This window comes from Salmo salar, chromosome ssa01 (genome assembly GCF_905237065.1).
Source record: "Salmo salar chromosome ssa01, Ssal_v3.1, whole genome shotgun sequence".
Taxonomy (NCBI): domain Eukaryota; kingdom Metazoa; phylum Chordata; class Actinopteri; order Salmoniformes; family Salmonidae; genus Salmo; species Salmo salar.
Window position 1 is genome coordinate 166,845,755 of NC_059442.1, and position 24,449 is coordinate 166,870,203.

Consider the following 24,449-nt stretch of genomic DNA (forward strand, 5'->3'; position numbering starts at 1 on the left):
TTTACAGGCTGAATTTAAAATTGATTACATTTAGATTTGTCACTGGCTGGCCTACACACAATACCCCCATAACGTCAAAGTAGAGGTTTTCAAAATTCGTACAAATTAATTTGAAATTAAAAGCCTTTGTCAATAAGTATTCAATCCCTTTGTTATGGCAAGCCTAAATAAGTTGAGGAGTAAAAATGTGCTTACCAAGTGATATAAGTAGATATTAGTAGATTAGTATATTAGTAGATTTGGATAGAAAACATTGAAGTTTCTAAAACTGTTTGAATGACGTCTGTGAGTATAACAGAACTCATATGGCAGGCAAAAACCTGAGAAAAATCCAACCAGGAAGTGGAAAATCTGAGGCAAGTATTTCTGTAAATTGATGTGGCTCTCTGCAAAATCACCGGTGGTTTTGGAGGCAAAACATTACTGAACATTACGCGCCAGTGTAAACTGAGATTTTTGGATATAAATATGAACTTTATCGAACAAAACATGCATGTATTGTGTAACATGAAGTCCTATGAGTGCCATCTGATGAAGATAATCAAAGGTTAGTGATTCATTTTAGCTGTATTTCTGGTTTTTGTGACGCCTCTCCTTGCTTGGAAAATGGCTGTTTTTTCTTGTCTAGGTGCTGTCCTAACATAATCTAATGCTATGCTTTCGCCGTAAAGCCTTTTTGAAATCGGACACGGTGGTTGGATAAAGGAGACTCTTATCTTTAAAATGGTGTATAATACTTGTATGTGTGAGAAATTTGAATTATGAGATTTTTGTTGTTTTGAATTTGGCGCTCTGCTATTTCACTGGCTGTTGTCAAATCCATCCCGCTAATGGGATTCGCGTGTTAAGGGGTCTCTATAAGAGGTTTTAATGTAAGATGGGATCATCATTCTATGAACCTGCTGGCTCAACACTCCAAAAGTAGGCTATTTTGGTTTAGTTTTATTAACTTTCCTCTTGGTAATTTATTCTGGGGTTGATCTTCATAATGGTAATGGCAGGTAGCTTTCTTTCACACTGACTCGGGCCATGTTTCAGCTTCCTGGGCCCAGATTCACAAAACCTTCTTAAGAAGAAATGTATTTTTTATAATTTTATTAAAAAATTGTCTTTGGATGTGATTTAATTATTGACATGGACGTCGCATTTTAGTTCTCTATGAATAATTGTAAAATTGAGAGTAGAAACAGAAGGTAATTCTGGAAAATACAAATACTGGCTATTTTAAAAGCTAGGAAAACATTTTATGAGTAGCTCGTGACATGTTTCATAATTTTTAAAGTAGCCCTCATGCTAGAAAAGGTTGGAGATCCCCTGCTATAATCTTTAACCACAGACAGTGTGTCTTGCTATCAGTCATTAGCACTGGGTCTGTAACCATAGATCTGTGCTTAGGGGCAACTTTTACATTAGACCTGTTTTCGCTTAACTTTTTCAACCCAATCAGACAGTTCTAGAGGCACTGAACCCTAGCTGTGTTTCTTCCTTCCCCAGAACTCTCCCATGATGCCTGAGGTTCGGGAACTTTCAGACGCACTGCCGGAGTTGCCCATGGACCCCATCACTGGCGTGGGGGTGGTGGCCTCGCGAAACAGAGCGCCTACTGGCTATGATGTGGTGAGTACATCAAGGAGGTGCAGGACTGAGGAAAGATGTGTTAATTAAAAAAAATATCAAATCAGCCTGTTTGATGAAGGATTAGCCGCACAAGCTATTCTTGATGTTGGCATGTGATGTTAATCACACATTTATTGCGTTGAATCTTACACTGATGTAGGCTTATACAGTTGAAGTCAGAAGTTTACATACACTTAGGTTGGAGACATTAAAACTTGTTTTTCAACCACTCCACAAATTTCTCGTTAACAAACTATAGTTTTGGCAAGTTGGGTAGGACATGTACTTTGTGCATGACACAAGTCATTTTTCCAACAATTGTTTACAGACAGATTATTTCACTTATAATTCACTGTATCACAATTCCAGTGGGTCAGAAGTTTACATACACTAAGTTGACTGTGCCTTTAAACCGCTTAGAAAATTCCAGAAAATGATGTCATGGCTTTAGAAGCTTCTGATAGGCCAATTGACATCATTTGAGTCAATTGGAGGTGTACCTGTGGATGTATTTCAAGGCCTACCTTCAAACTCTGCCTCTGCTTGACATCATGGGAAAATCAAAAGAAATCAGACAAGACCTCAGAAAAAAAATTGTAGACCTCCACAAGTCTGGTTCATCCTTGGGAGCAATTTCCAAACACCTGAAGGTACCACGTTCATCTGTACAAACAATAGTACGCAAGTATAAATACCATGGGACCACGCAGCCGTCATACCGCTCAGGAAGGAGACACGTTCTGTCTCCTAGAGATGAACATACTTTAGTGCGAAAAGTGCAAATCAATCCCAGAACAACAGCAAAGGACCTTGTGAAGATGCTGGTGGAAACAGGTACAAAAGTATCTATATCCACAGTAAAATGAGTTCTATATCGACATAACCTGAAAGGCCGCTCAGCAAGGAAGAAGCCACTGCACCAAAACCGCCATAAAAAAGTCAAGACTACGGTTTGCAACTGCACATGGGGACAAAGATCGTACTTTTTGGAGAAATGTCCTCTGGTTTGATGAAACAAAAATAGAACTGTTTGGCCATAATGACCATCGTTATGTTTGGAGGAAAAAGGGGGAGGCTTGCAAGCCGAAAAACACCATCCCAACCGTGAAGGACGGGGGTGGCAGCATCATGTTATGGGGGTGCTTTGCTGCAGGAGGGACTGTTGCACTTCACAAAATTGATGGCATCATAAGGAAGGGAAATTATGTGGATATATTGAAGCAACATCTCAAGACATCAGTCAGGAAGTTAAAGCTTGGTCGCAAATGGGTCTTCCAAATGGACAATGACCCCAAGCATACTTCCAAAGTTGTAGCAAAATGGCTTAAGGACAACAAAGTCAAGGTATTGGAGTGGCCATCACAAAGCCCTGACCTGTGGGCAGAACTGAAAAAGCGTGTGTGAGCAAGGAGCTCTACAAACCTGACTCTGTTACACCAGCTCTGTCAGGAGGAATGAGCCAAAATTCACCGACCTTATTATAGGAAGCTTGTGGAAGGCTTCCCGAAATGTTTGACCCAAGTTAAGCAATTTTAAGGCAATGCTACCAAACACTCAATTAGTATATGTAAACTTCTGACCCACTGGGAATGTGATGAAAGAAATAAAAGCTGAAATAAATCATTCTCTCTACTATTATTCTGACATTTCACATTCTTAAAATAAAGTGGTGTTCCTAATTGACCTAAGACAGGGAATTTTTACTGGGATTAAATGTCAGGAATTGTGAAAAATGTAGTTTAAATGTATTTGGCTAAGGTGTATGTAAACTTCTGACTTCAACTGTAGGTAGGGATGTAACAATTCACAGATTCCCCCCAATGTTTAAGATGCAAGTGCATCGGATCCCAAACCAATGCAAATGTAGAATGCATTGGTCAGAAATTAGATTCAAACTTAATGGCACCGGATTTGATGGCTGACATTTTACGTGCTCCAAAACAAAATAGCACGTAAATTTGGATTGTTTTTTTGAGTTGTTTGTAACTTATTTTGTATTGTCATTTTATTTTAACCTGTTGGGTCTAGGGGGCAGCATTTGCACGTCTGGATAAAAAAAATGTACCCGATTTAATCTGGTTACTAATCCTACCCAGTAACTAGAATATGCATATACTTATTATATATGGATAGAAAACACTCTAAAGTTTCCAAAACTGTTTGAATGGTGTCTGTGAGTATAACAGAACTCATTTGGCAGGCAAAACCCTGAGACATTTTCTGACAGGAAGTGGATACCTGATGTGTTGTATTGACTTTAAACCTATCCCATTGAAAAACACAGGGGTTTAGGAATATTTTGGCACTTCCTATTGCTTCCACTAGATGTCACCAGCCTTTACAAAGTGTTTTGAGTCTTCTGGAGGGAGATCTGACCGAACAAGAGCCATGGAACGGTGATGTCCCATTAGACACCTGGCGCGCTACTTCATGTTGGGTACCCTCGTTCCAATACGTTATAAAAGACTATGCATTCGTCCACCTTGAATATTATTCATGTTCTGGTTAAAAAAGGCCCTAATGATTTATGCTATACAACGTTTGACATGTTTGAACGAACGGAAATATATTTTTTCCCCTCGTTCATGACGAGAAGTCCGGCTGGCTTACATCATGTGCTAACGAGACGGAGATTTTTGGACATAAATGATGAGCTTTTTTGAACAAAACTACATTCGTTATGGACCTGTGATACCTGGAAGTGACATCTGATGAAGAGAATCAAAGGTAATGGATTATTTACATAGTATTTTCGATTTTAGATCTCCCCAACATGACGTCTAGTCTGTATCGCAACGCGTATTTTTCTGGGCACAGTGCTCAGATTATTGCAAAGTGTGATTTCCCAGTAAGGTTATTTTTAAATCTGGCAAGTTGATTGCGTTCAAAAGATGTAAATCTATAATTCTTTAAATGACAATATAATATTTTACCAATGTTTTCTAATTTTAATTATTTAATTTGTGACGCTGACTTGACTGCCGGTTATTGGAGGGAAACGATTTCCTCAACATCAATGCCATAGTAAAACGCTGTTTTTGGATATAAATATCAACTTGATAGAACTAAAAATGCATGCATTGTCTAACATAATGTCCTAGGAGTGTCATCTGATGGAGATTGTAAAAGGTTAGTGTATCATTTTAGCTGGTTTTATGGTTTTGGTGACCCTGTCTTTGACTTGACAAAACATTACACACAACTCTTGTAAATGTACTGTCCTAACATACTCTAAATTTATGCTTTCGCCGTAAAACCTTTTTGAAATCGTAAAACGTGGTTAGATTAAGGAGATGTTTATCTTTCAAATGGTGTAACATAGTTGTATTTTTGAAAAATTTGAATTTTGACATTTATTTGGATTCAAATTTGCCGCTCTTGAAATGCACCTGCTGTTGATGGAGTGCACCACGGGTGGCACGCTAGCGTCCCACCTAGCCCCAAGAGGTTTTAATGAAAAATTTTTACTTTTAGTTTATTTGGTAAATATTTTCTTAACTCTTCTTGAACTGCACTGTTGGTTAAGGACTTGTAGTAAGTAAGCATTTCACGTTAAGGTCTACACTTGTTGTATTTGGCGTCTGTGGCAAAGTTTGATTTATCTTTTTTATTTTTTAGCAATTATATTCTTTCTGGCTTGTGAAAATACGTAATATTTTGTGACAACTGATGCGTCCTCTCTCCTTCGGTGTCAAACTGCATGTACCTGTCTTAAGTCATTAGTCTACAAATAGTTTTACATGCTGAACGACCACAGGCAATATCAGTAGCCTTGTCAAACTGCGCACTGGGCCCAGCTTCGTGCTGACCAGACTGAGGTAATATCAGTAGCCTTGTCAAACTGCTGCACTGGGCCCAGCTTCGTGCTGACCAGACTGAGGTAATATCAGTAGCCTTGTCAAACTGCGCACTGGGCCCAGCTTTGCACGCTGACCAACACGAGGTAGCAGTCTGTTCCTGATCCTGCACATCTTCTAATGGCTTGTGTGGTATTGGGCTTTATTAGTTGAGTGACAACCTTTTTTGTGATTTGCTAGGTTGTTATCTATGCGCTGTTGAATTTGTTCAAAGTAAGGTACCGGAGACAGCTCTCATCTGGCTATACCTGCTGAACGTTGCATACAATTGCCTGATGACGACAGACGGGGGTGAATTCCAAAGTTGTGGCTTTGTCATAGCTAATTTGTAAACAATAAATATTGCTACATTACTATCCTAAACACTTAATCTGAAAAAATTACAAGTTAATTAGTGAGTGATGGTGATTTCAGAAACAAATATGCTACATTTGCCCCCCTTTAATCTGATAGTGGTAGTGGGGTGGTAGATGTCTAGTCTCCATTAGGGCTCTAATCTGATAGTGGTAGTGGGGTGGTAGATGTCTAGTCTCCATTATAGCTCTAATCTGATAGTGGTAGTGGGGTGGTAGATGTCTCCATTATGGCTCTAATCTGATAGTGGTAGTGGGGTGGTAGATGTCTAGTCTCCATTATGGCTCTAATCTGATAGTGGTGGATGTCTAGTCTCCATTATGGCTCAGCTCAGGTGCCCACACACACACACACACACACACACACACACACACACACACACAGAGAAGTCAGCTCAGATGATCCAGCTCATGAGCTCCATCAGCAACAAATGTTAGTGTGTCGAATTGCACCGACTCGTTTCAAACTAAAATGTATGGTTCCTGTATTGTATCTAGATACGTATTGAATCATCTGGAAAGGGAAAGATGCACATCCCTAGGCCTAGTTGTACTTTTGAATGTGAAACAACATCCTGCAGTTTGAGTCTCCTTGAGTGTTGTAGCCTTATGTTTATGATTCAGAAGGTGACCATCTTGTTAGCCTGTTGAAGTCCTCTAGGCCTCCACACGGCAGTAACCTCTCGGCTGTGCCTCATCCTTTCTGCTGGCACCCAGAGGACCTAGGCCTAACTCATAGTGTGCCCAAGTTGAACTTTGCAGGTGCAAGTTTACATGGACACAGGCTCACAGTGCAGGTTGGATGGGCTGCAGAAGGTCTAGCCCTGTGCCACTGGCACTTGGAAAGGCAGGAGTTCAAGCTCAAACCAAACACCGGACTAGCGTAGGCTGGAGGGGATCTCCATCGCGTGCCTTCCTTCACCAACACCAACGATATCTCCTTCTCCCTGGGTATGGAGAAATTTATAAGAAAATTGACTGTTAGTTTTCAGTGCAGCCTTTGATATTATTGACCATAACCTGTTGGGAAAAAAACGTATGACTTTTCAACCTCTGCCATATCGTGGATTCAGAGCTATCTATCCAATAGAACTGTTTTTTTTTGTAATGGAAGCTTCTCTAATGTCAAACATGTAAAGTGTGGTGTACCGCAGGGCAGCTCTCTAGGCCCTCTATTCTGTGTGTCCATGTATTCTGATGATGCAACCATATACGCATCAGCAACCACAGCTAATGAAGTCACTGAAACCCTTAACAAAGAGTTGCAGTCTGTTTTGGAATGGGTGGCCATAATAAACTGGTCCTAAACATTTCTAAAACTAATAGCATTGTATTTGGTACAAATCATTCCTTAGGTGCGAGACCTCAGCTGAATCTGGTAATGAATGGTGTGGCTTTTGAACAAGTTGAGGAGACTAAATTACTTGGCATTACCTTAGATAGTAAACTGTCATGGTCAAATATAGATTCAATGGTTGTAAAGATGGGGAGTCTGTCGGTACTAAAGAGATGCTCAACTTTTGACACCACGTTCCGAAAAGCAAGTCCTGCAGGCTCTAGTGTTGTCTTATCTTGATTATTGTCCAGTCATGTGGTCTAGTGCTGCAAGGAAAGACCGACATTAGTTAACCTCTCTAGGGTAGGGGGCAGTGTTTTCACGGCCGGGTGAAAAACGTACCCAAATTAAACGGCCTACTACTCGGGCCCAGGAACTATAATATGCATATTGGTGTAGATTTGGATAGAAAACACTCTGAAGTTTCTAAAACTGTTTGAATGATGTCTGTGAGTATAACAGAACTCATATGGCAGGCAAAAACCTGAGAAAAATCGAACCAGGAAGTGAGAATTCTGGTGCTTGTAGTCCTTTCAAGTCATTGCCTATCGAACACACAGTGACTTAGGGTTAATTTTGCACTTCCTAAGGCTTCCACTAGATGTCAACAGTCTTTAGAAAGTTGTTTGAGGCGTCTATGATGAACAGAGAGCGAACAGAGGAAGTTGGAAGTTGTTGACTCAGGAAGGTACTGGCGTTCATTGGCGCACATTCACGTGAGAGTTAGCTGTGTTCCAAAACGTTTTTCAAGACATTGCAATCGTCCCGATGGAATATTATTGAAGTTCTAAGTGATAAAGGCCCTAAAGATTGATGCTATACAATGTTTGACATGTTTGAACGAACGTAAATATAACTTTTTTTACTTTTCGTCGTGACATTTTCTGCGTGCTTCCTACACTTGGAGTAGCTTACTGAACGCGCTAACAACAAGGAGCTATTTGGACATAAATTATGGACTTTATCGAACAAAGCAACATTTATTGTGGACCTGGGATTCCTGGAAGTGCCTTCTGATGAAGATCATCAAAGGTAAGTGAATATTTCTAATGCTATTTATGATTTTAGATGACTCCAAAATGGCGGGTATCTGTATTGCCTAGTGTATTTTTATGAGCGCAGTACTCAGATTATTGCAAAGTGTGCTTTCCTCGTGAAGCTTTTTTGAAATCTGTCACAGCGTTTGCATAAAGGAGATGTTCATCTATAATTCTTTGAATAACAGTTTAATATTTTATCAACGTTTATGGTGAGTATTTTTGTAAATTGTTGTGCTGATTCACCGGCAGTATTGGAGGAAAAATATTTTCTGAACATCACGCGCCAATGTAAAATGGGGTTTATGGATATAAATATGAACTTGATCGAACAAAAAATGCATGTATTGTGTAACATGATGTCCTAGGAGTGTCATCTGATGAAGATCGTCAAAGGTTAGTGCATCAATTTAGCTGGTTTTCTGTTTTTTGTGACGCCTGTCCATGCTAGGAAAATGGCTGTGTGCTTTTTCTTGTATTGGAACTGTCCTAACATAATCTAACTTTGTTTTCGCCATAAAGCCTTTTTGAAATCGGACAATGTGGTTACATTAAGGAGACGTGTACCTTTTTTAAATGGTGTAAAATAGTCCTTTCTTTGAGAACTTTGAATTATGACATTTTGTGGTTTTGAATTTGGCGCTCTGATTTTTCACTGGCTGTTGAATAGTGTGAACCGTGGCTAGCGTCCCACCTGCTCAAGAGAGGTTAAGCTGCAGCTGGCCCAGAACAGAGTGGCACGTTTTGCTCTTCATTGTAATCAGAGGGCTGATATAAATACTATGTATGCCAGTCTCTCTTGGCTAAGAGTTGAGGAGAGACTGACTGCATCACTTCATTTTATAAGAAACATTGTGTTGAAAATCCCTAATTGTTTGCATAGTCAACTTACACACAGCTCTGACACACACACTTATCCCACCAGACATGCCACCAGGGGTCTTTTCACAGTCCCCAAATCCAGAACAAATTCAAGAAAATGTACAGTATTATATAGAGCCCTTATTGCATGGAACTTCCTTCCATCTTATATTGCTCAGATGAACAGCAAACATGTTTTTTTTAAAAACAGATAAAGCAACACCTCACGGCACAACGCCTCTCCCCTATTTGACCTAGATAGTTTGTGTGTATACATTGATATGCAGGCTACGTGTGCCTTTAAAAAAAAAAATTGTATGTAGTTCTGTTCTTGTCTATTAATTATCTGTATTATGTCATGTTTTGTGTGGATCCCAGGAAGAGTAGCTGCTACTTTTGCAACCGGTAATGGGGATCCAAATAAAATACCAATATGGAAAATTAAATTCGGCGTTCTGCACTTCTGTAACTATTGACAAGTTAGTTTCTGTTCTGAATACATATGAAAGTCACATCGTCAAACATTTCTTATACTCCTTGAGTGCTCCCCAGCCTCGTTCCTTGAGTGCTCCCCAGCCTCGTTCCTTGAGTGCTCCCCAGCCTCGTTCCTTGAGTGCTCCCCAGCCTCGTTCCTTGAGTGCTCCCCAGCCTCGTTCCTTTAGTGCTCCCCAGCCTCGTTCCTTTAGTGCTCCCCAGCCTCGTTCCTTGAGTGCTCCCCAGCCTCGTTCCTTGAGTGCTCCCCAGCCTCGTTCCTTGAGTGCTCCCCAGCCTCGTTCCATGAGTGTAGTCGTTGACTCAGGCTTGTCGTTGATGGTCACGCTCTCATTCTCACCGTCTCAAAAGGAAAGGCACCAGCTGACTCATTGCCATGGAGAAGAGACGCATTTCTGTGTGCGGGCAGATGGCGCAAAGCCACGACCTGATGTCACGAAAGTCTGGGAGTGGCGCAGGGATCCAATATCCCCCAAGATTCTAACAGCTTGTGATTGGCTGTTGGCCATCGTTACCAGCTGCCACAGTGAATCCTTCCCTATTAACAGTTCTTCTCAGCCTGGTCCTCTGCTGCTTGGGATTTCCATAAGGGCTGGTATAAGTGATAATGACGCATTGGGATTGAAACACGTATTCCTTATGTGCTGTAGCACATTGGGGGGGGGGGGGGGGTTGCACAATTGACAAGGTAAAATGTAACTGCGAGTAACGGCACCAAGTAGTTTTATACTAGAAAGTGATGAAGTTCTCCCACACTTTGTTCTGATGTTTGCAGCTATGGGAATACTGGGAAGAGCAAGACTTCACTACTCATTTCAGCAGAGGTAGTTATCATGTCTTTTTAGTCCAGGGGAATGTGGCATAAGTTTCTTCTCGACAACATGTGTTCACAGGAAGCTGATTTGATCATAATCGATTATCATAGTCCCTGAGAGGACGTAAGCAGAGAGAACTCGTCTGGTCCCTGACGGACTTAAATACTTCATTCTATTTCCATTACTTCGAAATTGTCTTTAAAAGTAAGTATTTGGATATTATTGTTAAAATATTGGAATGTATTTGGAAATATACTTGGAAAGTATTGGCATGTATTTAAAAAAATACTCATACACAGACGGGTGTATTTTCAAATACAAATATTTACATCTTCCATGCATTTTTGTTTACTCAAGTCTGTTTGGTCCTAGGGGTATTTGAGATGTGGGCTATTTGTACCCAGGTCTGTTTGGTCCAAGGGGGTATTTCAGATGTAGGGATAGGATTAAGTAATCCTTCTAACCCTACCACCCCCCCCCCCCCCCACAAAAATATATAGATGTACTATTGTAAAGTGGTTGTTCCACTGGATATCATAAGGTGAATGCACCAATTTGTAAGTCGCTCTGGATAAGAGCGTCTGCTAAATGATGTAAATGTACAGTGTCTATACATTTTTATCTACAAATAGGTGCCCTTCTTTGCGAGGCATTGGAAAACCTCCCTGGTCTTTTTGTTTGAAATTCACTGCTCGACTGAGGAACCTTACAGATAATTGCATGTGTGGGGTAAAGAGATGAGGTAGTCATTAAAAAATCATGCAGAAATCTATTATTGCACACAGAGTGAGTCCTTACATCTTATTATGTGACTGACTCGTTTAGCAAGGTTTTACTCCTAGGCGTGCCATAATAAAGGGGTTGAATACTTAATGACTCAAGACATTTCAGATTTTACATTTTTTATTTGTAAAAATTATGGGGTATTGTGTGTAGGGCCAGTGACATCTCAATTTAATCCATTTTAAATTCAGGCTGTCAATTATCAATTATTATTAAAGTCAATTATCTGTAATGTTCCTCAGTCAAGCTGTGAATAATTGTTTTTTTATTTTTACCCCCTTTTCTCCCCAATTTCAATTTTTTTCTCATCGCTGTAACTCCCCAATGGGCTCGGGAAGCGGAGGTCGAGTCATGCGTCGTCCGAAACATGACCCGCCAAACCGCTCTTCTTATCACCCGCCTGCTTAACCGGAAGCCAACTACACCAATGTGTCGGAGGAAACACTGCTCAACTGAGCCTGCAGACGCCCGGCCTGCCACAAGGAGTCGCTAGAGCGCGATGAGCCAAGCAAGTAAAACCCCACCGGCCAAACCCTCCCCTAACCCGGATGACGCTGGACCAATTGTGCGCCACCCTATGGTGCATCTTATTTGCAACAAGGCATTAAAGTAATACTGCAAAAAATTTGGCAAATCAATGGTTGTCTAGCTATGATCAACAATCAATTTGACAGAACTTGAAGAATTTTGAAAATAATTGCAAATGTTGCTGAATCCAGGTGTGGAAAGCTCTTAAACTTACCCAGAAAGACTCTCAGCTGTAATCGCTGCCAAAGTTGCTTCTACAAAGTATTGACTCAGGGGTGTGAATACTTATGTAAATTCGATTTAAAAAATAATAATAAATGAAATACAAATTTGTTTACATTCTTGTTAATGAGCATTTCTCCTTTGCCAAGATAATCCATCCACCTGACAGGTGTGGCATATCAAGAAGCTGATTAAGCAGCATGATCATTACACAGGTGCGCCTTGTGCTGGGGGAAAATAAAAGGCCACTCTAAAATGTGCAGTTTTGTCACACTGCTACAGATGTCTCAAGTTTTGAGGGAGGGTGCAATTGGCATGCTGGCTGATGATGTCCACCAGAGTTGTTGCCAGATAATTTAATGTTCATTTAACCACCAACGTTGTTTTAGAAACTTTGGCAGTATGTCCATCCGGCTGGACAACCACAGACTACGTGTGTATGCCGTCGTGTGGGTGAGCAGTTTGCTGATGTCAACGTTGTGAACAGAGTGCCCCATGGTGGAGGTGGGGTTATGGTATTGGCAGGCATAAACTACGGACAACGAACACAATTGCATTTTATCGATGGCAATTTGAATGCACAGAAATACCATGACGTGATCCTGAGGCCGTTGTGAGACCTTCAGTTTGTGACCAACAGATGCATAGCTGTATTTCCAGTCATGTGAAATCCATAGATTAGGGCCTAATTAATTCATTTCAATTGACTGATTTCCTCATAACTCAGTATAATCTTTGAAATTGTTGCATGTTGTGTTTTTTTTGTTCAGCATATTCGAAGATACTTTAAAATATGCATACTTAAAATACATTTTTGATTTGGCCACATTTTTCGAAAATAGTCAGACAAAGTACAAATACTTAAGCTAAATATGCTGGTTTAGTGCCTAATGGTAAACAGTAGGCCTAGAAATTCCTGTCATGTGACAGGATATACAGTAGCCTAGATATTGAGAGGGACTGAGAAACATGGAGAAGACCACACTTTGAATGAAATGCCTTATCCTGAAATATTCCTCAGTTGTCAGTTCTGATCCATTCTTTGAATATTGTGATTGTTGTTTTGTTTGGCCTTCCGGCTCTCCATACCTGGGCAGAGATCTAACAAAGCTCCTAGTCTCGGAAGCTGGCATTTGGCTAGCGCTTTTAGTGTGGACTCTTCACCTAGATAGTCCAGTCATGTTGTCTTTTTATTGACTTTTCAACTTCCTTCCACCGAGCTTCTTTGAAAGCAGCTGGATGAATTTGCATACAGCTAGTCTATTGCATTCCAGTCATAGTTGTGAACGTCGCCTGTGTACAATGGGATTGGCATAGTCTCTACTTCACTCATAGTGTCTGCGGCTACAGCTCTGCAAAACACCACACTAGTGAAGTTGTTCAGGGTTGGATTTTACCTCTGAATACCCACAATTCTATCTAATTATATTATCAGGACTACAGGAATTTGTTATTTCTGTATTGGCGCGTTTGCCCCCATCAAACTTACTTTTTAGCAGCACAGGCTATTTGTTCAAGGGCACACACACCATACTTGTTCAGCATGTTCCTTCAGGCGTGCTCATTCCAAACTGCTCAATGACCCTTCCATGACCCCTGAACAGAGGTTACATTTCCAGCACAACAGAGGGCCGGCTTAGCATATCAACCCCCCCCCCCCCAAATATACACAGACACACAGGGTGGCGTCTCTCCAGACTAGTGCCCAGTCCGTGTCAGGGTGGTGTGCCCAGTCCGTGTCAGGGTGGTGTGCCCAGCCCGTGTCAGGGTGGTGTCCCTCCAGACTAGTGCCCAGTCCGTGTCAGGGTGGTGTGCCCAGCCCGTGTCAGGGTGGTGTCCAGATAGTGCCCAGCCCGTGTCAGGGGTGGTGTGCCCAGTCCGGTCAGGGTGGTGTGCCCAGCCCGTGTCAGGGTGGTGTCCCTCCAGACTAGTGCCCAGTCCGTGTCAGGGTGGTGTGCCCAGCCCGTGTCAGGGTGGTGTCCCTCCAGACTAGTGCCCAGCCCGTGTCAGGGTGGTGTCCCTCCAGACTAGTGTCCAGCCCGTGTCAGGGTGGTGTCCCTCCAGACTAGTGCCCAGCCCGTGTCAGGGTGGTGTCCCTCCAGACTAGTGCCCAGTCCGTGTCAGGGTGGTGTCCCTCCAGACTAGTGCCCAGTCCGTGTCAGGGTGGTGTGACCCCCACTTCTCTTTGTCACGAGTACCCCTCATCCTTAATCTTACACTGGATCTCTCCCATGGGCCTTCAACAGGATGTGGTGTGCACTGACCCTGGAAAAGAGGCTGAGAAAATGTCTCCTACGTTTCCTAAACCCCAGGCACTTTCTCTATCCACACCCTACCTTCAAACCCCAGGCACTTTCTCTATCCACACCCTACCTTCAAACCCCAGGCACTTTCTCTATCCACACCCTACCTTCAAACCCCAGGCACATTTATGGTCTTTGCCAGTTGGGGTTGGTAGGATTTCATCCATAACTGTCTCTCTCCATCAAACTCATTTTAGGAAGAGGAGTTCCCACATAAGGAACATTCAAAGCTAAGCACAACCCCCCCCCAACTCCCCAACCAACGTTTTTTTTTATCTCTCTGTGGTAGAGAAAATATCATTGTAGAGGCTTTGCTGACTTCTGGTCAGACAGGGAATCTACATTCTCACTGATAGCCAAGTATAGATGTTACGCCCCTGAAAAGGGGGAGAAATAATCACGAGAGTGATACGGTATTGTTTCCTCAATTAGAACTTTAGTGCAATGAGGAAAAGACCACGATTTCCCCGGGAACTTGGGTGGAGACCAGAGCAATCGATCTCAGGCTCATAGATTAAGAGCATTTAGTAGATCACAGATTAACTTTTTAACACAATTATATGAATTTTATCAATCTCTATTAACTAGTACTGAATGCATGATCTTTTTAACCTTAGATGTTTTACTAATACTTTTTAATGTATAACAGGCTATGAGTATTTCCTTTAACCTGTCACATAGACACTTCCCTCTTAACTCAATTATACCTCAGTGGGATGGAAGTGTCTTCCAAACCAGCCTTGGTGGACCACAGAATTCCTGTTGCCACGGAGAAACCCAAGAATGTGTTGCTTTGCATGAGGGTCGCTTATCCTGCAGTTTTTTTCCTTCTCTCTATCAAGTGAACAGGCACTGCTGGATTGGCCGGATACAGGCATTAAATGGAGAGGACTACTCACATGACTAGTGGTGTAACACCCCAATATCCCACAGGTTCAAATGTCCTCGGAGTTAATGAGCGGTGGATCCCTCAATTCCTGTTTGCTTAATCCATCTTTTTTTTGTTGCACGAGTTTAATGTCACTGTTTAGTATTGTGTTCACGTCTTTTCAAGTGTTGTGTTTCAGTCTAGAACTTTTAGTAGAAAACTGTAATTGCCTGTCTCCAAGCTTGACCTGACCTTGTGTCAATCAGCCAGTAAAATCCTTTTTATTTGCCAGCATCAACAGATTCATCACTATCTCCCTCAATGTTGATAGGTTCACACTGACTAGCGACGCCCCTCTAAATGTCTATCCCTCTCAACCAACAGGTGTCCCAAACAACAGATGGCCTTGACGCTGACTTGTGGAAAGACGGTCTGTTCAAATCCAAGGTGACACGCTACCTCTGTTTCACCAGGGTCTTCTCTAAAGAAAACGTAAGTGATGAAAGTCGATGTACATTAATGATACCACACTGCCACTCTAATGCCCACTGTGATGAAAATCTGTGTTCCTGAATGATTTGTCTACTAAATCAAATCACATTGTATTGGTCACATACACATATTTAGCAGATGTTATTGCGGGTGTAGTGAAATGCTTGTGTTCCTAGTTCCAACAGTGCAGTAGAATCTAACAATTCACAACAATACACACAAATCTAAAAGTAAAATAATGGAATTAAGAAATATATAAAATGTCAGGACGAGCGATGTCGGAGTGGCATTGACTAAAATACAGTAAAATAGAATACAGTATATACAGTATACTGTATATATGAGATGAGATGAGTAAAGCAGTATGTAAACATGATTAATGTTACTAGTTTTACATTTATTAAAGTGACCAGTGATTCTGTGTCTGTCTATAGGGCAGCAGCCTCTAAGGTGCAGGGTTGAGTAACCGGCTGCTAGCTGAATAGGGATGTCTGTTTAACAGTCTGATGGCCTTGAGATAGAAGCTGTTATTCAGTCTCTCGGTCCCAGCTTTGATGCACCTGTACTGACCTCGCCTTCTGGATGATAGCGGGGTGAACAGGAAGTGGCTCGGGTGGTTGATGTCCTTGATGATCTTTTTGGCCTTCCTGTGACATCAGGTGCTGTAGGTGTCCTGGAGGGCAGGTAGTATGCCCCCGGTGATGCGTCGGGCAAACCACGCCACCCTCTGGAGAGCCCTGATGTTCAAATAATTACTGTAGGGAGGAGGAACCTGTTTCTCAACACAACAATACAATAAGCCTCTCTAATCAGAAACTCCATGCATGACTCACTCTCTGTGATGGGAAAGAGACCAAAATATCTAATCTGAAGCACCTTGTTTTCTGGCAGCTTTTTTTGTGCCATAATTTATGTTACTTGACAAACACATTCTGCAAGAGTCACCAGTTTCTTTGCTTAGACTAATTAGCCCCAAAAATTAAGAATTTGATTTATATAGCGCTTCACCAGGTGCTTTAACATATGCCAAGCAGCCTTTATCCAAAGCCACTTAACCATGTGTGCGTATATTTTCCATACGGGTAGCCCCGGGTATCGAACCCACAACCCTGGCATTGCAAGCGTCATGCTCTACCAACTGATCCATACAGGACCACTATGGTTGGAAACTTGCCAAATATTAATTAGGTAATAACCCAATAAAAAATATCTGACTAAACTAGTCGTGAATACAGTGTTTGTCTTCTTAAATGGTATAGCCAATATATCCACTGTCGATGAATAGAGTAATACAGTGGGTTAGGGTAATGGGCTAACTAAATTCACTTCAGATGGAGTAATAAAGGTAAAATCTACCCTGGTGGATCCTGGAACTGTGATACCGATGACCTTATTTAGGCGTAGAGCCTGTTGGTAGAGAACTGTGATACTGATGACCTTATTTAGACGTAGAGCCTGTTGGTAGAGAACTGTGATACTGATGACCTTATTTAGACGTAGAGCCTGTTGGTAGAGAACTGTGATACTGATGACCTTATTTAGGCGTAGAGCCTGTTGGTAGAGAACTGTGATACCGATGACCTTATTTAGGCGTAGAGCCTGTTTGTAGGGAACTGTGATACTGATGACCTTATTTAGACGTAGAGCCTGTTTGTAGGGAACTATGATACTGATGACCTTATTTAGGCGTAGAGCCTGTTGGTAGGGAACTATGATACTGATGACCTTATTTAGGCGTAGAGCCTGTTGGTAGAGAACTGTGATACCGATGACCTTATTTAGGCGTAGAGCCTGTTGGTAGAGAACTGTGATACCGATGACCTTATTTAGGCGTAGAGCCTGTTTGTAGGGAAATGAGAAATGAGTTTGACCATGAGTTTATTTAGCACATCTCCATGGAGAACATTGGACAGAGGTCCTTAAGCATAGAGTACAGGCGTTCTCACAAAGGCTTTCCCAAACAAACATCACCGAGTTACAAAAGATTTTCTCCTTCGCCGCGGGGATGTTATTCTGAAATGATTCCAGGGCTCCATTGACTCTTTGCCCTTGCTCAGGATTGTTTAAACAACAGGGTCTATAGCGCTGTTATCAAATCAGGAATTCCCTACGAATACTGATGTTCTTTTGTTATACTTACAGTATGATAGTTTTGAGATGATGGCTGCTTTGTGAGGTCTGTTTTTAAGTAAGTCTAGTTTGAACAATTCCTGTACGAACTTGGTCTGTAGAGTTGCTGTGAAAAGAATAGGTCTGTAACATACAACTTGATCTGATAACTTGATGGGGCCAGTTGATACACATCCTGGCCAAGGTAGAAACCAATGTACTGATTATATTCATCCTTGACAGAAACACAATTGAAGTCCGAAATAAATAGCCGCGTAGCAAACAATTACTCCCCCCCCCCACCCCAACGTCTGTCCATCAGACCCAGACTAACTTCCGTTTAGTTTCCTGCCAGTTTGAGGTGTGATCAGATGTGACCGTGCCATCAACAGAAGCTATTTTGTCTGCCAATCAATACGGCCCGCAGCGTAATTGTCTGTGACAAAAACAGATACTGTGAAATTAGTCCGCAAAGTGTGCAACGGACCCACAGGCGTTAGTGATTTATAACCCTCTATGGAGGTAGGGAGACGTCTTCTCAGTCGGGGAAGAATCCACATTTTGTTTCCCTCCACTGCTAACACTTCTCGCACATACACAAACATTCTGCTGCCACTGTCAAGGCTTTGGAATGAACTGTTGACTGATCATTAGCTAACGTGGATGTGGTTTCTCTCTCTGTCTCTCTGTCTCTCTGTCTCTCTGTCTCTCTGTCTGTCGCTGTCTGTCTCTGCAGAGTCATTTAGGTAATGTGCTGGTGGACATGAAGCTTATCGACATCAAGGACACTCTGCCTGTAGGTTTTATTCCCATCCAGGAGACGGTGGACACACGTAAGCACTGATCTTCTCCTCTCATATCCTAAAGCTCTCCTTCTTTACCCCCCCCTGGATCTATTATAAGCCTCTCTGACTAACCATCGAGGTAGTCAGTGCTACATGACAGCATGTGATTTATTTTCTTTTTTTTCAAATTTGCCTACAAATGTGAAAAGCAAATCAGATGTTTTTATGAGTCAGACTTTGTGGACTCTGGGAGGTAGGATACTGGTTACATGGTTAGTTTTTATTATTTATAGACTGTAACATGATCAGAGACAGTGCACTGACTCTCTCTCTTCTCTCCTCTTTTCTCTCTCCTCTTTTCTCTCTCTGCGTTCTCTTTTCCCCTTTTCTCTGTATTTTCTCTTCTCTTTGTCTGTCACCCTCCTGCTTCCTCTTTGTCTGGCTGTCTGTCTCTTTTTTTGTCTGTCTCTCTGTCTGCTGGCCACACACAGAGGAACAGGCCTTCCGGAAGAGGAGGCTCTGTATCAAGTTCATCCCGCGGGACTCCACAGAGGCAGCCATCTGTGACATCAGAATCCTGGGCAGGTCCAAGCAGGCCCCACCGCAGTACACCTTCATAGGGTTAGCAGCTGTGATGTTATTAACATGCCCTGCCTTTAGACATCATAGAGCTAGTGTTTTTCTGAATGAATAAGCCAGCCACCAGGAAATGGGTTTAGTTTTTTACTTGTAAAATGGGAGGGGAAATTGGGGTTTCACACAATTTGAGTTCCTTCAACAGGTTATGAATTGAGGTGAACGGGCACCATTTTGAGTCGTCAGAATGTTGTACTTCTAGTCAGCCTACGTGGTGTGACTGTATGCAGGGAAATGGATGACGATGCTAAAAGAGGCTGTGGTTGTGTTCCAGAGAGCTCAACAACATGGGGATCTGGTATCGCATGGGTAAGGTCCCGCGTGCCCAGGAATCTTCGCCAACTCCAACCACCAATAACATCCAGAACGTCAACTCGACGGCCAACACCACACCAACCCCAGCAGCCCCCCTGCCCAAGTATGCTACATTTTCTATATTCTCTCATTTTATTTATTTGACCTTTTTATTTAACTAGGCAAGTCAGTTAACCTCTATGGGCTAGGTGGGACGCTAGCGTGCCACCCGTGGTGCACTCCATCAACAGCAGGTGCATTTCAAGAGCGGCAAATTTGAATCCAAATAAATGTCAAAATTCAAATTTTTCAAACATACAACTATTTTACACCCTTTGTAAGATAAACATCTCCTTAATCTAACCACGTTTTACGATTTCAAAAAGGTTTTACGGCGAAAGCATAAATTTAGAGTATGTTAGGACAGTACATTTACAAGAGTTGTGTGTAATGTTTTGTCAAGTCAAAGACAGGGTCACCAAAACCATAAAACCAGCTAAAATGATGCACTAACCTTTTACAATCTCCATCAGATGACACTCCTAGGACATTATGTTAGACAATGCATGCATTTTTAGTTCTATCAAGTTCATATTTATATCCAAAAACAGCGTTTTACTATGGCATTGATGTTGAGGAAATCGTTTCCCTCCAATAACCGGCAGTCAAGTCAGCGTCACAAATTAAATAATTAAAATTAGAAAACATTGGTAAAATATTATATTGTCATTTAAAGAATTATAGATTTACATCTCTTGAACGCAATCAACTTGCCAGATTTAAAAATAACCTTACTGGGAATTCACACTTTGCAATAATCTGAGCACTGCGCCCAGAAAAATACGCGTTGCGATACAGACTAGACGTCATGTTGGGGAGATCTAAAATCGAAAATACTATGTAAATAATCCATTACCTTTGATTCTCTTCATCAGATGTCACTTCCAGGTATCACAGGTCCATAACGAATGTAGTTTTGTTCAAAAAAGCTCATCATTTATGTCCAAAAATCTCCGTCTTGTTAGCACATGATCTAAGCCAGCCGGACTTCTCGTCATGAACGAGGGGAAAAAAATATATTTACGTTCGTTCAAACATGTCAAACGTTGTATAGCATAAATCATTAGGGCCTTTTTTAACCAGAACATGAATAATATTCAAGGTGGACGAATGCATACTCTTTTATAACGTATTGGAACGAGGGTACCCAACATGAACTCGCGCGCCAGGTGTCTAATGGGCCATCATCGTTCCATGGCTCTTGTTCGGTCAGATCTCCCTCCAGAAGACTCAAAACACTTTGTAAAGGCTGGTGACATCTAGTGGAAGCAATAGGAAGTGCCAAAATATTCCTCAGCCCCTGTGTTTTTCAATGGGATAGGTTTAAAGGTAATACAACACATCAGGTATCCACTTCCTGTCAGAAAATGTCTCAGGGTTTTGCCTGCCAAATGAGTTCTGTTATACTCACAGACACCATTCAAACAGTTTTAGAAAATTTAGGGTGTTTTCTATCCATATGTAATAAGTATATGCATATTCTAGTTACTGGGTAGGAGTGGTAACCAGATTAAATCGGGTATGTTTTTTTATCCAGCCGTGTCAATACTGCCCCCTAGCCCTAACAGGTTAAAGAATAGGCGTTTACTAAAGAGAATGCGAAGATGAACTGACTGTAGCCTGTGGCTAAAGAGTAAAACAAAGGGAAACTGTATCTATATGCTTCTGCAAGAGAAGGAGAGGAACACTAGCCTGCAGAGAGAATAGTGAGCTTTCCTCACATCTGAGGTGTACACTTATCTTCTCCGGACTGCCATCAGGACTCGTCTTGGTGGTTTTCTCCGGACTGCCATCAGGACTCGTCTTGGTGGTTTTCTCCGGACTGCCATCAGGACTCGTCTTGGTGGTTTTCTCCGGACTGCCATCAGGACTCGTCTTGGTGGTTTTCTCCGGACTGCCATCAGGACTCGTCTTGGTGGTTTTCTCCGGACTGCCATCAGGACTCGTCTTGGTGGTTTTCTCCGGACTGCCATCAGGACTCGTCTTGGTGGTTTTCTCCGGACTGCCATCAGGACTCGTCTTGGTGGTTTTCTCCGGACTGCCATCAGGACTCGTCCTGGTGGTTTTCTCCGGACTGCCATCAGGACTCGTCCTGGTGGTTCTCTCTAACAATGGTTAACCACTGGAGTTGATCTCTCTGAGGGTGGTTTAGTGTCGACATCAAACCCTCAAAGAGAGAAAGGGCCAGCATTGTTAGTAGTGCTGAAATGTCTGAACCAGGCCCTAATGGTTTAGATGGAACCTGTTATTGTAACAAAGCTCCACATTTAATGAAAAACAATGTACACTTGAAATCTTAACTTCTTTTTTTTTTATGCCTTTCTCTAAGTTAATCAAGTTAAAATAGTTTAGTATAATTATTTTCAACAATGGCTTTGCACTGTTGTTTTGTGTATTATCATACCAATAAAGTTTACTATCAAAAAGGCTTTACAGCGAAAGCAAACAATGCTATTATGTGAGGACAGCACCCCATCAAACAACACAGACAATCATATTTCATCCCGCTAGGCGCGACACAAAACTCAGAAATAACGATATAATTCTTGCCTTTGACGAGCTTCTTCTGTTGGCACTCCAATATGTCCCATAAACATCACAAATGGTTATTTTTGTTCGATTAATTCCGTCGTTATACATCCAAAATGTCCATTTATTTGGCGCGTTTGATCCAGAAAAACACCAGTTCCAACTCGCGCAACATGACTACAAAATATCTCAAGTTACCTGTAATCTTTGTCCAAACATTTCAATTTCAAACAACTTTCCTAATACAACTTTAGGTATTTTTTTTTACGTAAATAATCGATAACATTTAAGACGGGATAAACTGCGTTCGATACCGGAGGAAAACAAAGTGGAGAGTGCTTTTCAGGTCACGCGCCTCTATCAAAGAGTACACTTCCATCGAGCCTCATTCTGAACAGGGTTACTTCTTCATTACTCAAAGGAAAAACATCAACCAATTTCTAAAGACTGTTGACATCCAGTGGAAGCGATAGGAACTGCAGGCAACTCCCTTAGAATTATGGATTCTCAATGAAAACCCATTGAAAAGAGTGACCTTAAATAAATAAAAATCCTGGATGGTTTGTCCTCGGGGTTTCGCCTGCCAAATAAGTTCTGTTATACTCAGACATCATTCAAACAGTTTTAGAAACCTTAGTGTTTTCTATCCAAATCTACCAATTATAAACATATCCTAGCTTCTGGGTCTGAATAGCAGGCAGTATACTTTGGGCGCACTTTTCATCCGGATGTGAAAATAGCTCCCTCAAGCCATAAGAAGTTAACCACAGGAACACATAGAGACCATTGGGATTCCTCTCACACTGTTGCTCTCGGACAATGCTCCACTGGACTAGCAGCGCTACCCCAGCCAGGCTAGCGTGTAATTCCACTGGACTGGATGGATGCTCTGTATGCATTAAGCACTGGAGTGAGCGGCACAGGCAGCGTAGCCTCCTACTGCTGCCAACAACAGTGTTGTGTATTTGTGGGGGCTGGATTCAGGATCGTTAGGATCGTTATCCTAAGCGACAAAGTTGGTAGCATTTATAAACTAGGTAGTTAGAGCCCTGAATGCTTATTGCTTGAAAGACGTGAGACAATATATCATGGGTATGTTGCAAAACTACTTGTTTACTGTTATAATTATATGTTGGTAACCAGTTTAATAGCAATAAGGCACCTCGGGTTTGTTGTATATAACCAATATACCACGGCTAAGGGCTGTATCCAGGTACTCCATGTTGCATAAGAACAGCCCTTAGCTATGATGTATTGGTCATATACCACACCTCCTCGGGCCTTATTGCTTAAGTATACTTTACCTGTGAAAGACAAATTAAATGCGTTTTTGTGCAATGCTTTCCAGCAATTTTTAAAGAGACAGGAAGCTGCTTCCTCTCCCAGAGTCTGTCCCCCTTTTCTTTCAGCCCTCTTCTCTCCAGGGGTTGGAACCAATCATTTAGTTCTGAACCAGTTCGAAGTCCTTTGTTCCCTTTAAAAGCTTTGAAATCTAAAAAAATAAAATACATTTAGCTCTACATTAATATCCGGTGAAATTGCAGAGTGCGAAATTCAAACGACAGAATTATAAATATTTAACTTTCATAAAATCAGAAGTGTAATACATCAAAATAAAGCTTAACTTCTTGTTAATCCAGCCACTGTGTCAGATTTCAAAAAGGCTTTACGGCGAAAGCACACCATGCGATTATCTGACGACAGTGCCCCGCATACAAAAGCATGAAAACATATTTCAGCCAGGCAGGTGCGCCACGAAAGTCAGAAATAGCGATATAATAAATGCCTTACCTTTGATCTTCTTCTGTTGGCTCTCCAAAAGGTCCCAGATGCATCACAAATGGTCCTTTTGTTTGATAATGTCCTTCTTTATATCCATAAAAACTCAGTTTAGCTGGAGTGCTTCAGTCAATAATCCACCCAGTTTCCCTCCATCAAAATGCATTCAAAATGAATCCCAAACGTTACTAATAAACTTTTACAAACAAGTCAAACAACGTTTATAGTCAAACCTTAGGTACCCTAATACGTAAATAAACGATAAAATTTAAGACGGAGAAGCGTTGTCTATACCAGAGAAAAATACCAAAGAATGCGCTCTCTTCCACGCGCTTGGAAACACTACAGCCAAAATGGGAGCCACCTAGAAAAACTATAATTTCTGGCTCATTTTTCCAAAAACCAGCATGAAACTCTTTCTAAAGACTGTTGACATCTAGTGGAAGCTCTGGGAACTGCAATCTGGGAGGATTTCACCTTATAATAAAAGTGATTGCCATTGAAAACAGTGGTAGGCTGTTTTTGTTTTGGGGGGGGGTTTGTCCGCTGGGTTTTGCCTGCCATTTCAGTTCTGTTATACTCAGACATTATTTTAACGGTTTTAGAAACTTTTGTGTTTTCTATCCAAATCTACCAATTATATGCATATCCTAGCTTCTGGGCCTGAGTAGCAGGCAGTTTACTTTGGGCACA

At 41.6% G+C, this 24,449-nt stretch overlaps 1 protein-coding gene across 4 annotated transcripts in view; it reads left to right on the forward strand.

The window, feature by feature from the left end:
- mvb12ba (multivesicular body subunit 12Ba) overlaps positions 1-24,449 on the forward strand; it is a 42,117-nt gene that overhangs the window by 6,598 nt on the left and 11,070 nt on the right. For all 4 annotated transcript variants that reach the window (XM_014145659.2, XM_014145650.2, XM_045693849.1 and 1 more), the window contains exons 2-6: positions 1,495-1,617; positions 15,457-15,564; positions 18,410-18,506; positions 18,950-19,079; positions 19,369-19,512. In XM_014145659.2, coding sequence (XP_014001134.1) covers positions 1,504-1,617; positions 15,457-15,564; positions 18,410-18,506; positions 18,950-19,079; positions 19,369-19,512 — 593 coding nt within the window. In that variant the 5' untranslated portion in view covers positions 1,495-1,503. The remainder of the gene's footprint in view (positions 1-1,494; positions 1,618-15,456; positions 15,565-18,409; positions 18,507-18,949; positions 19,080-19,368; positions 19,513-24,449) is intronic.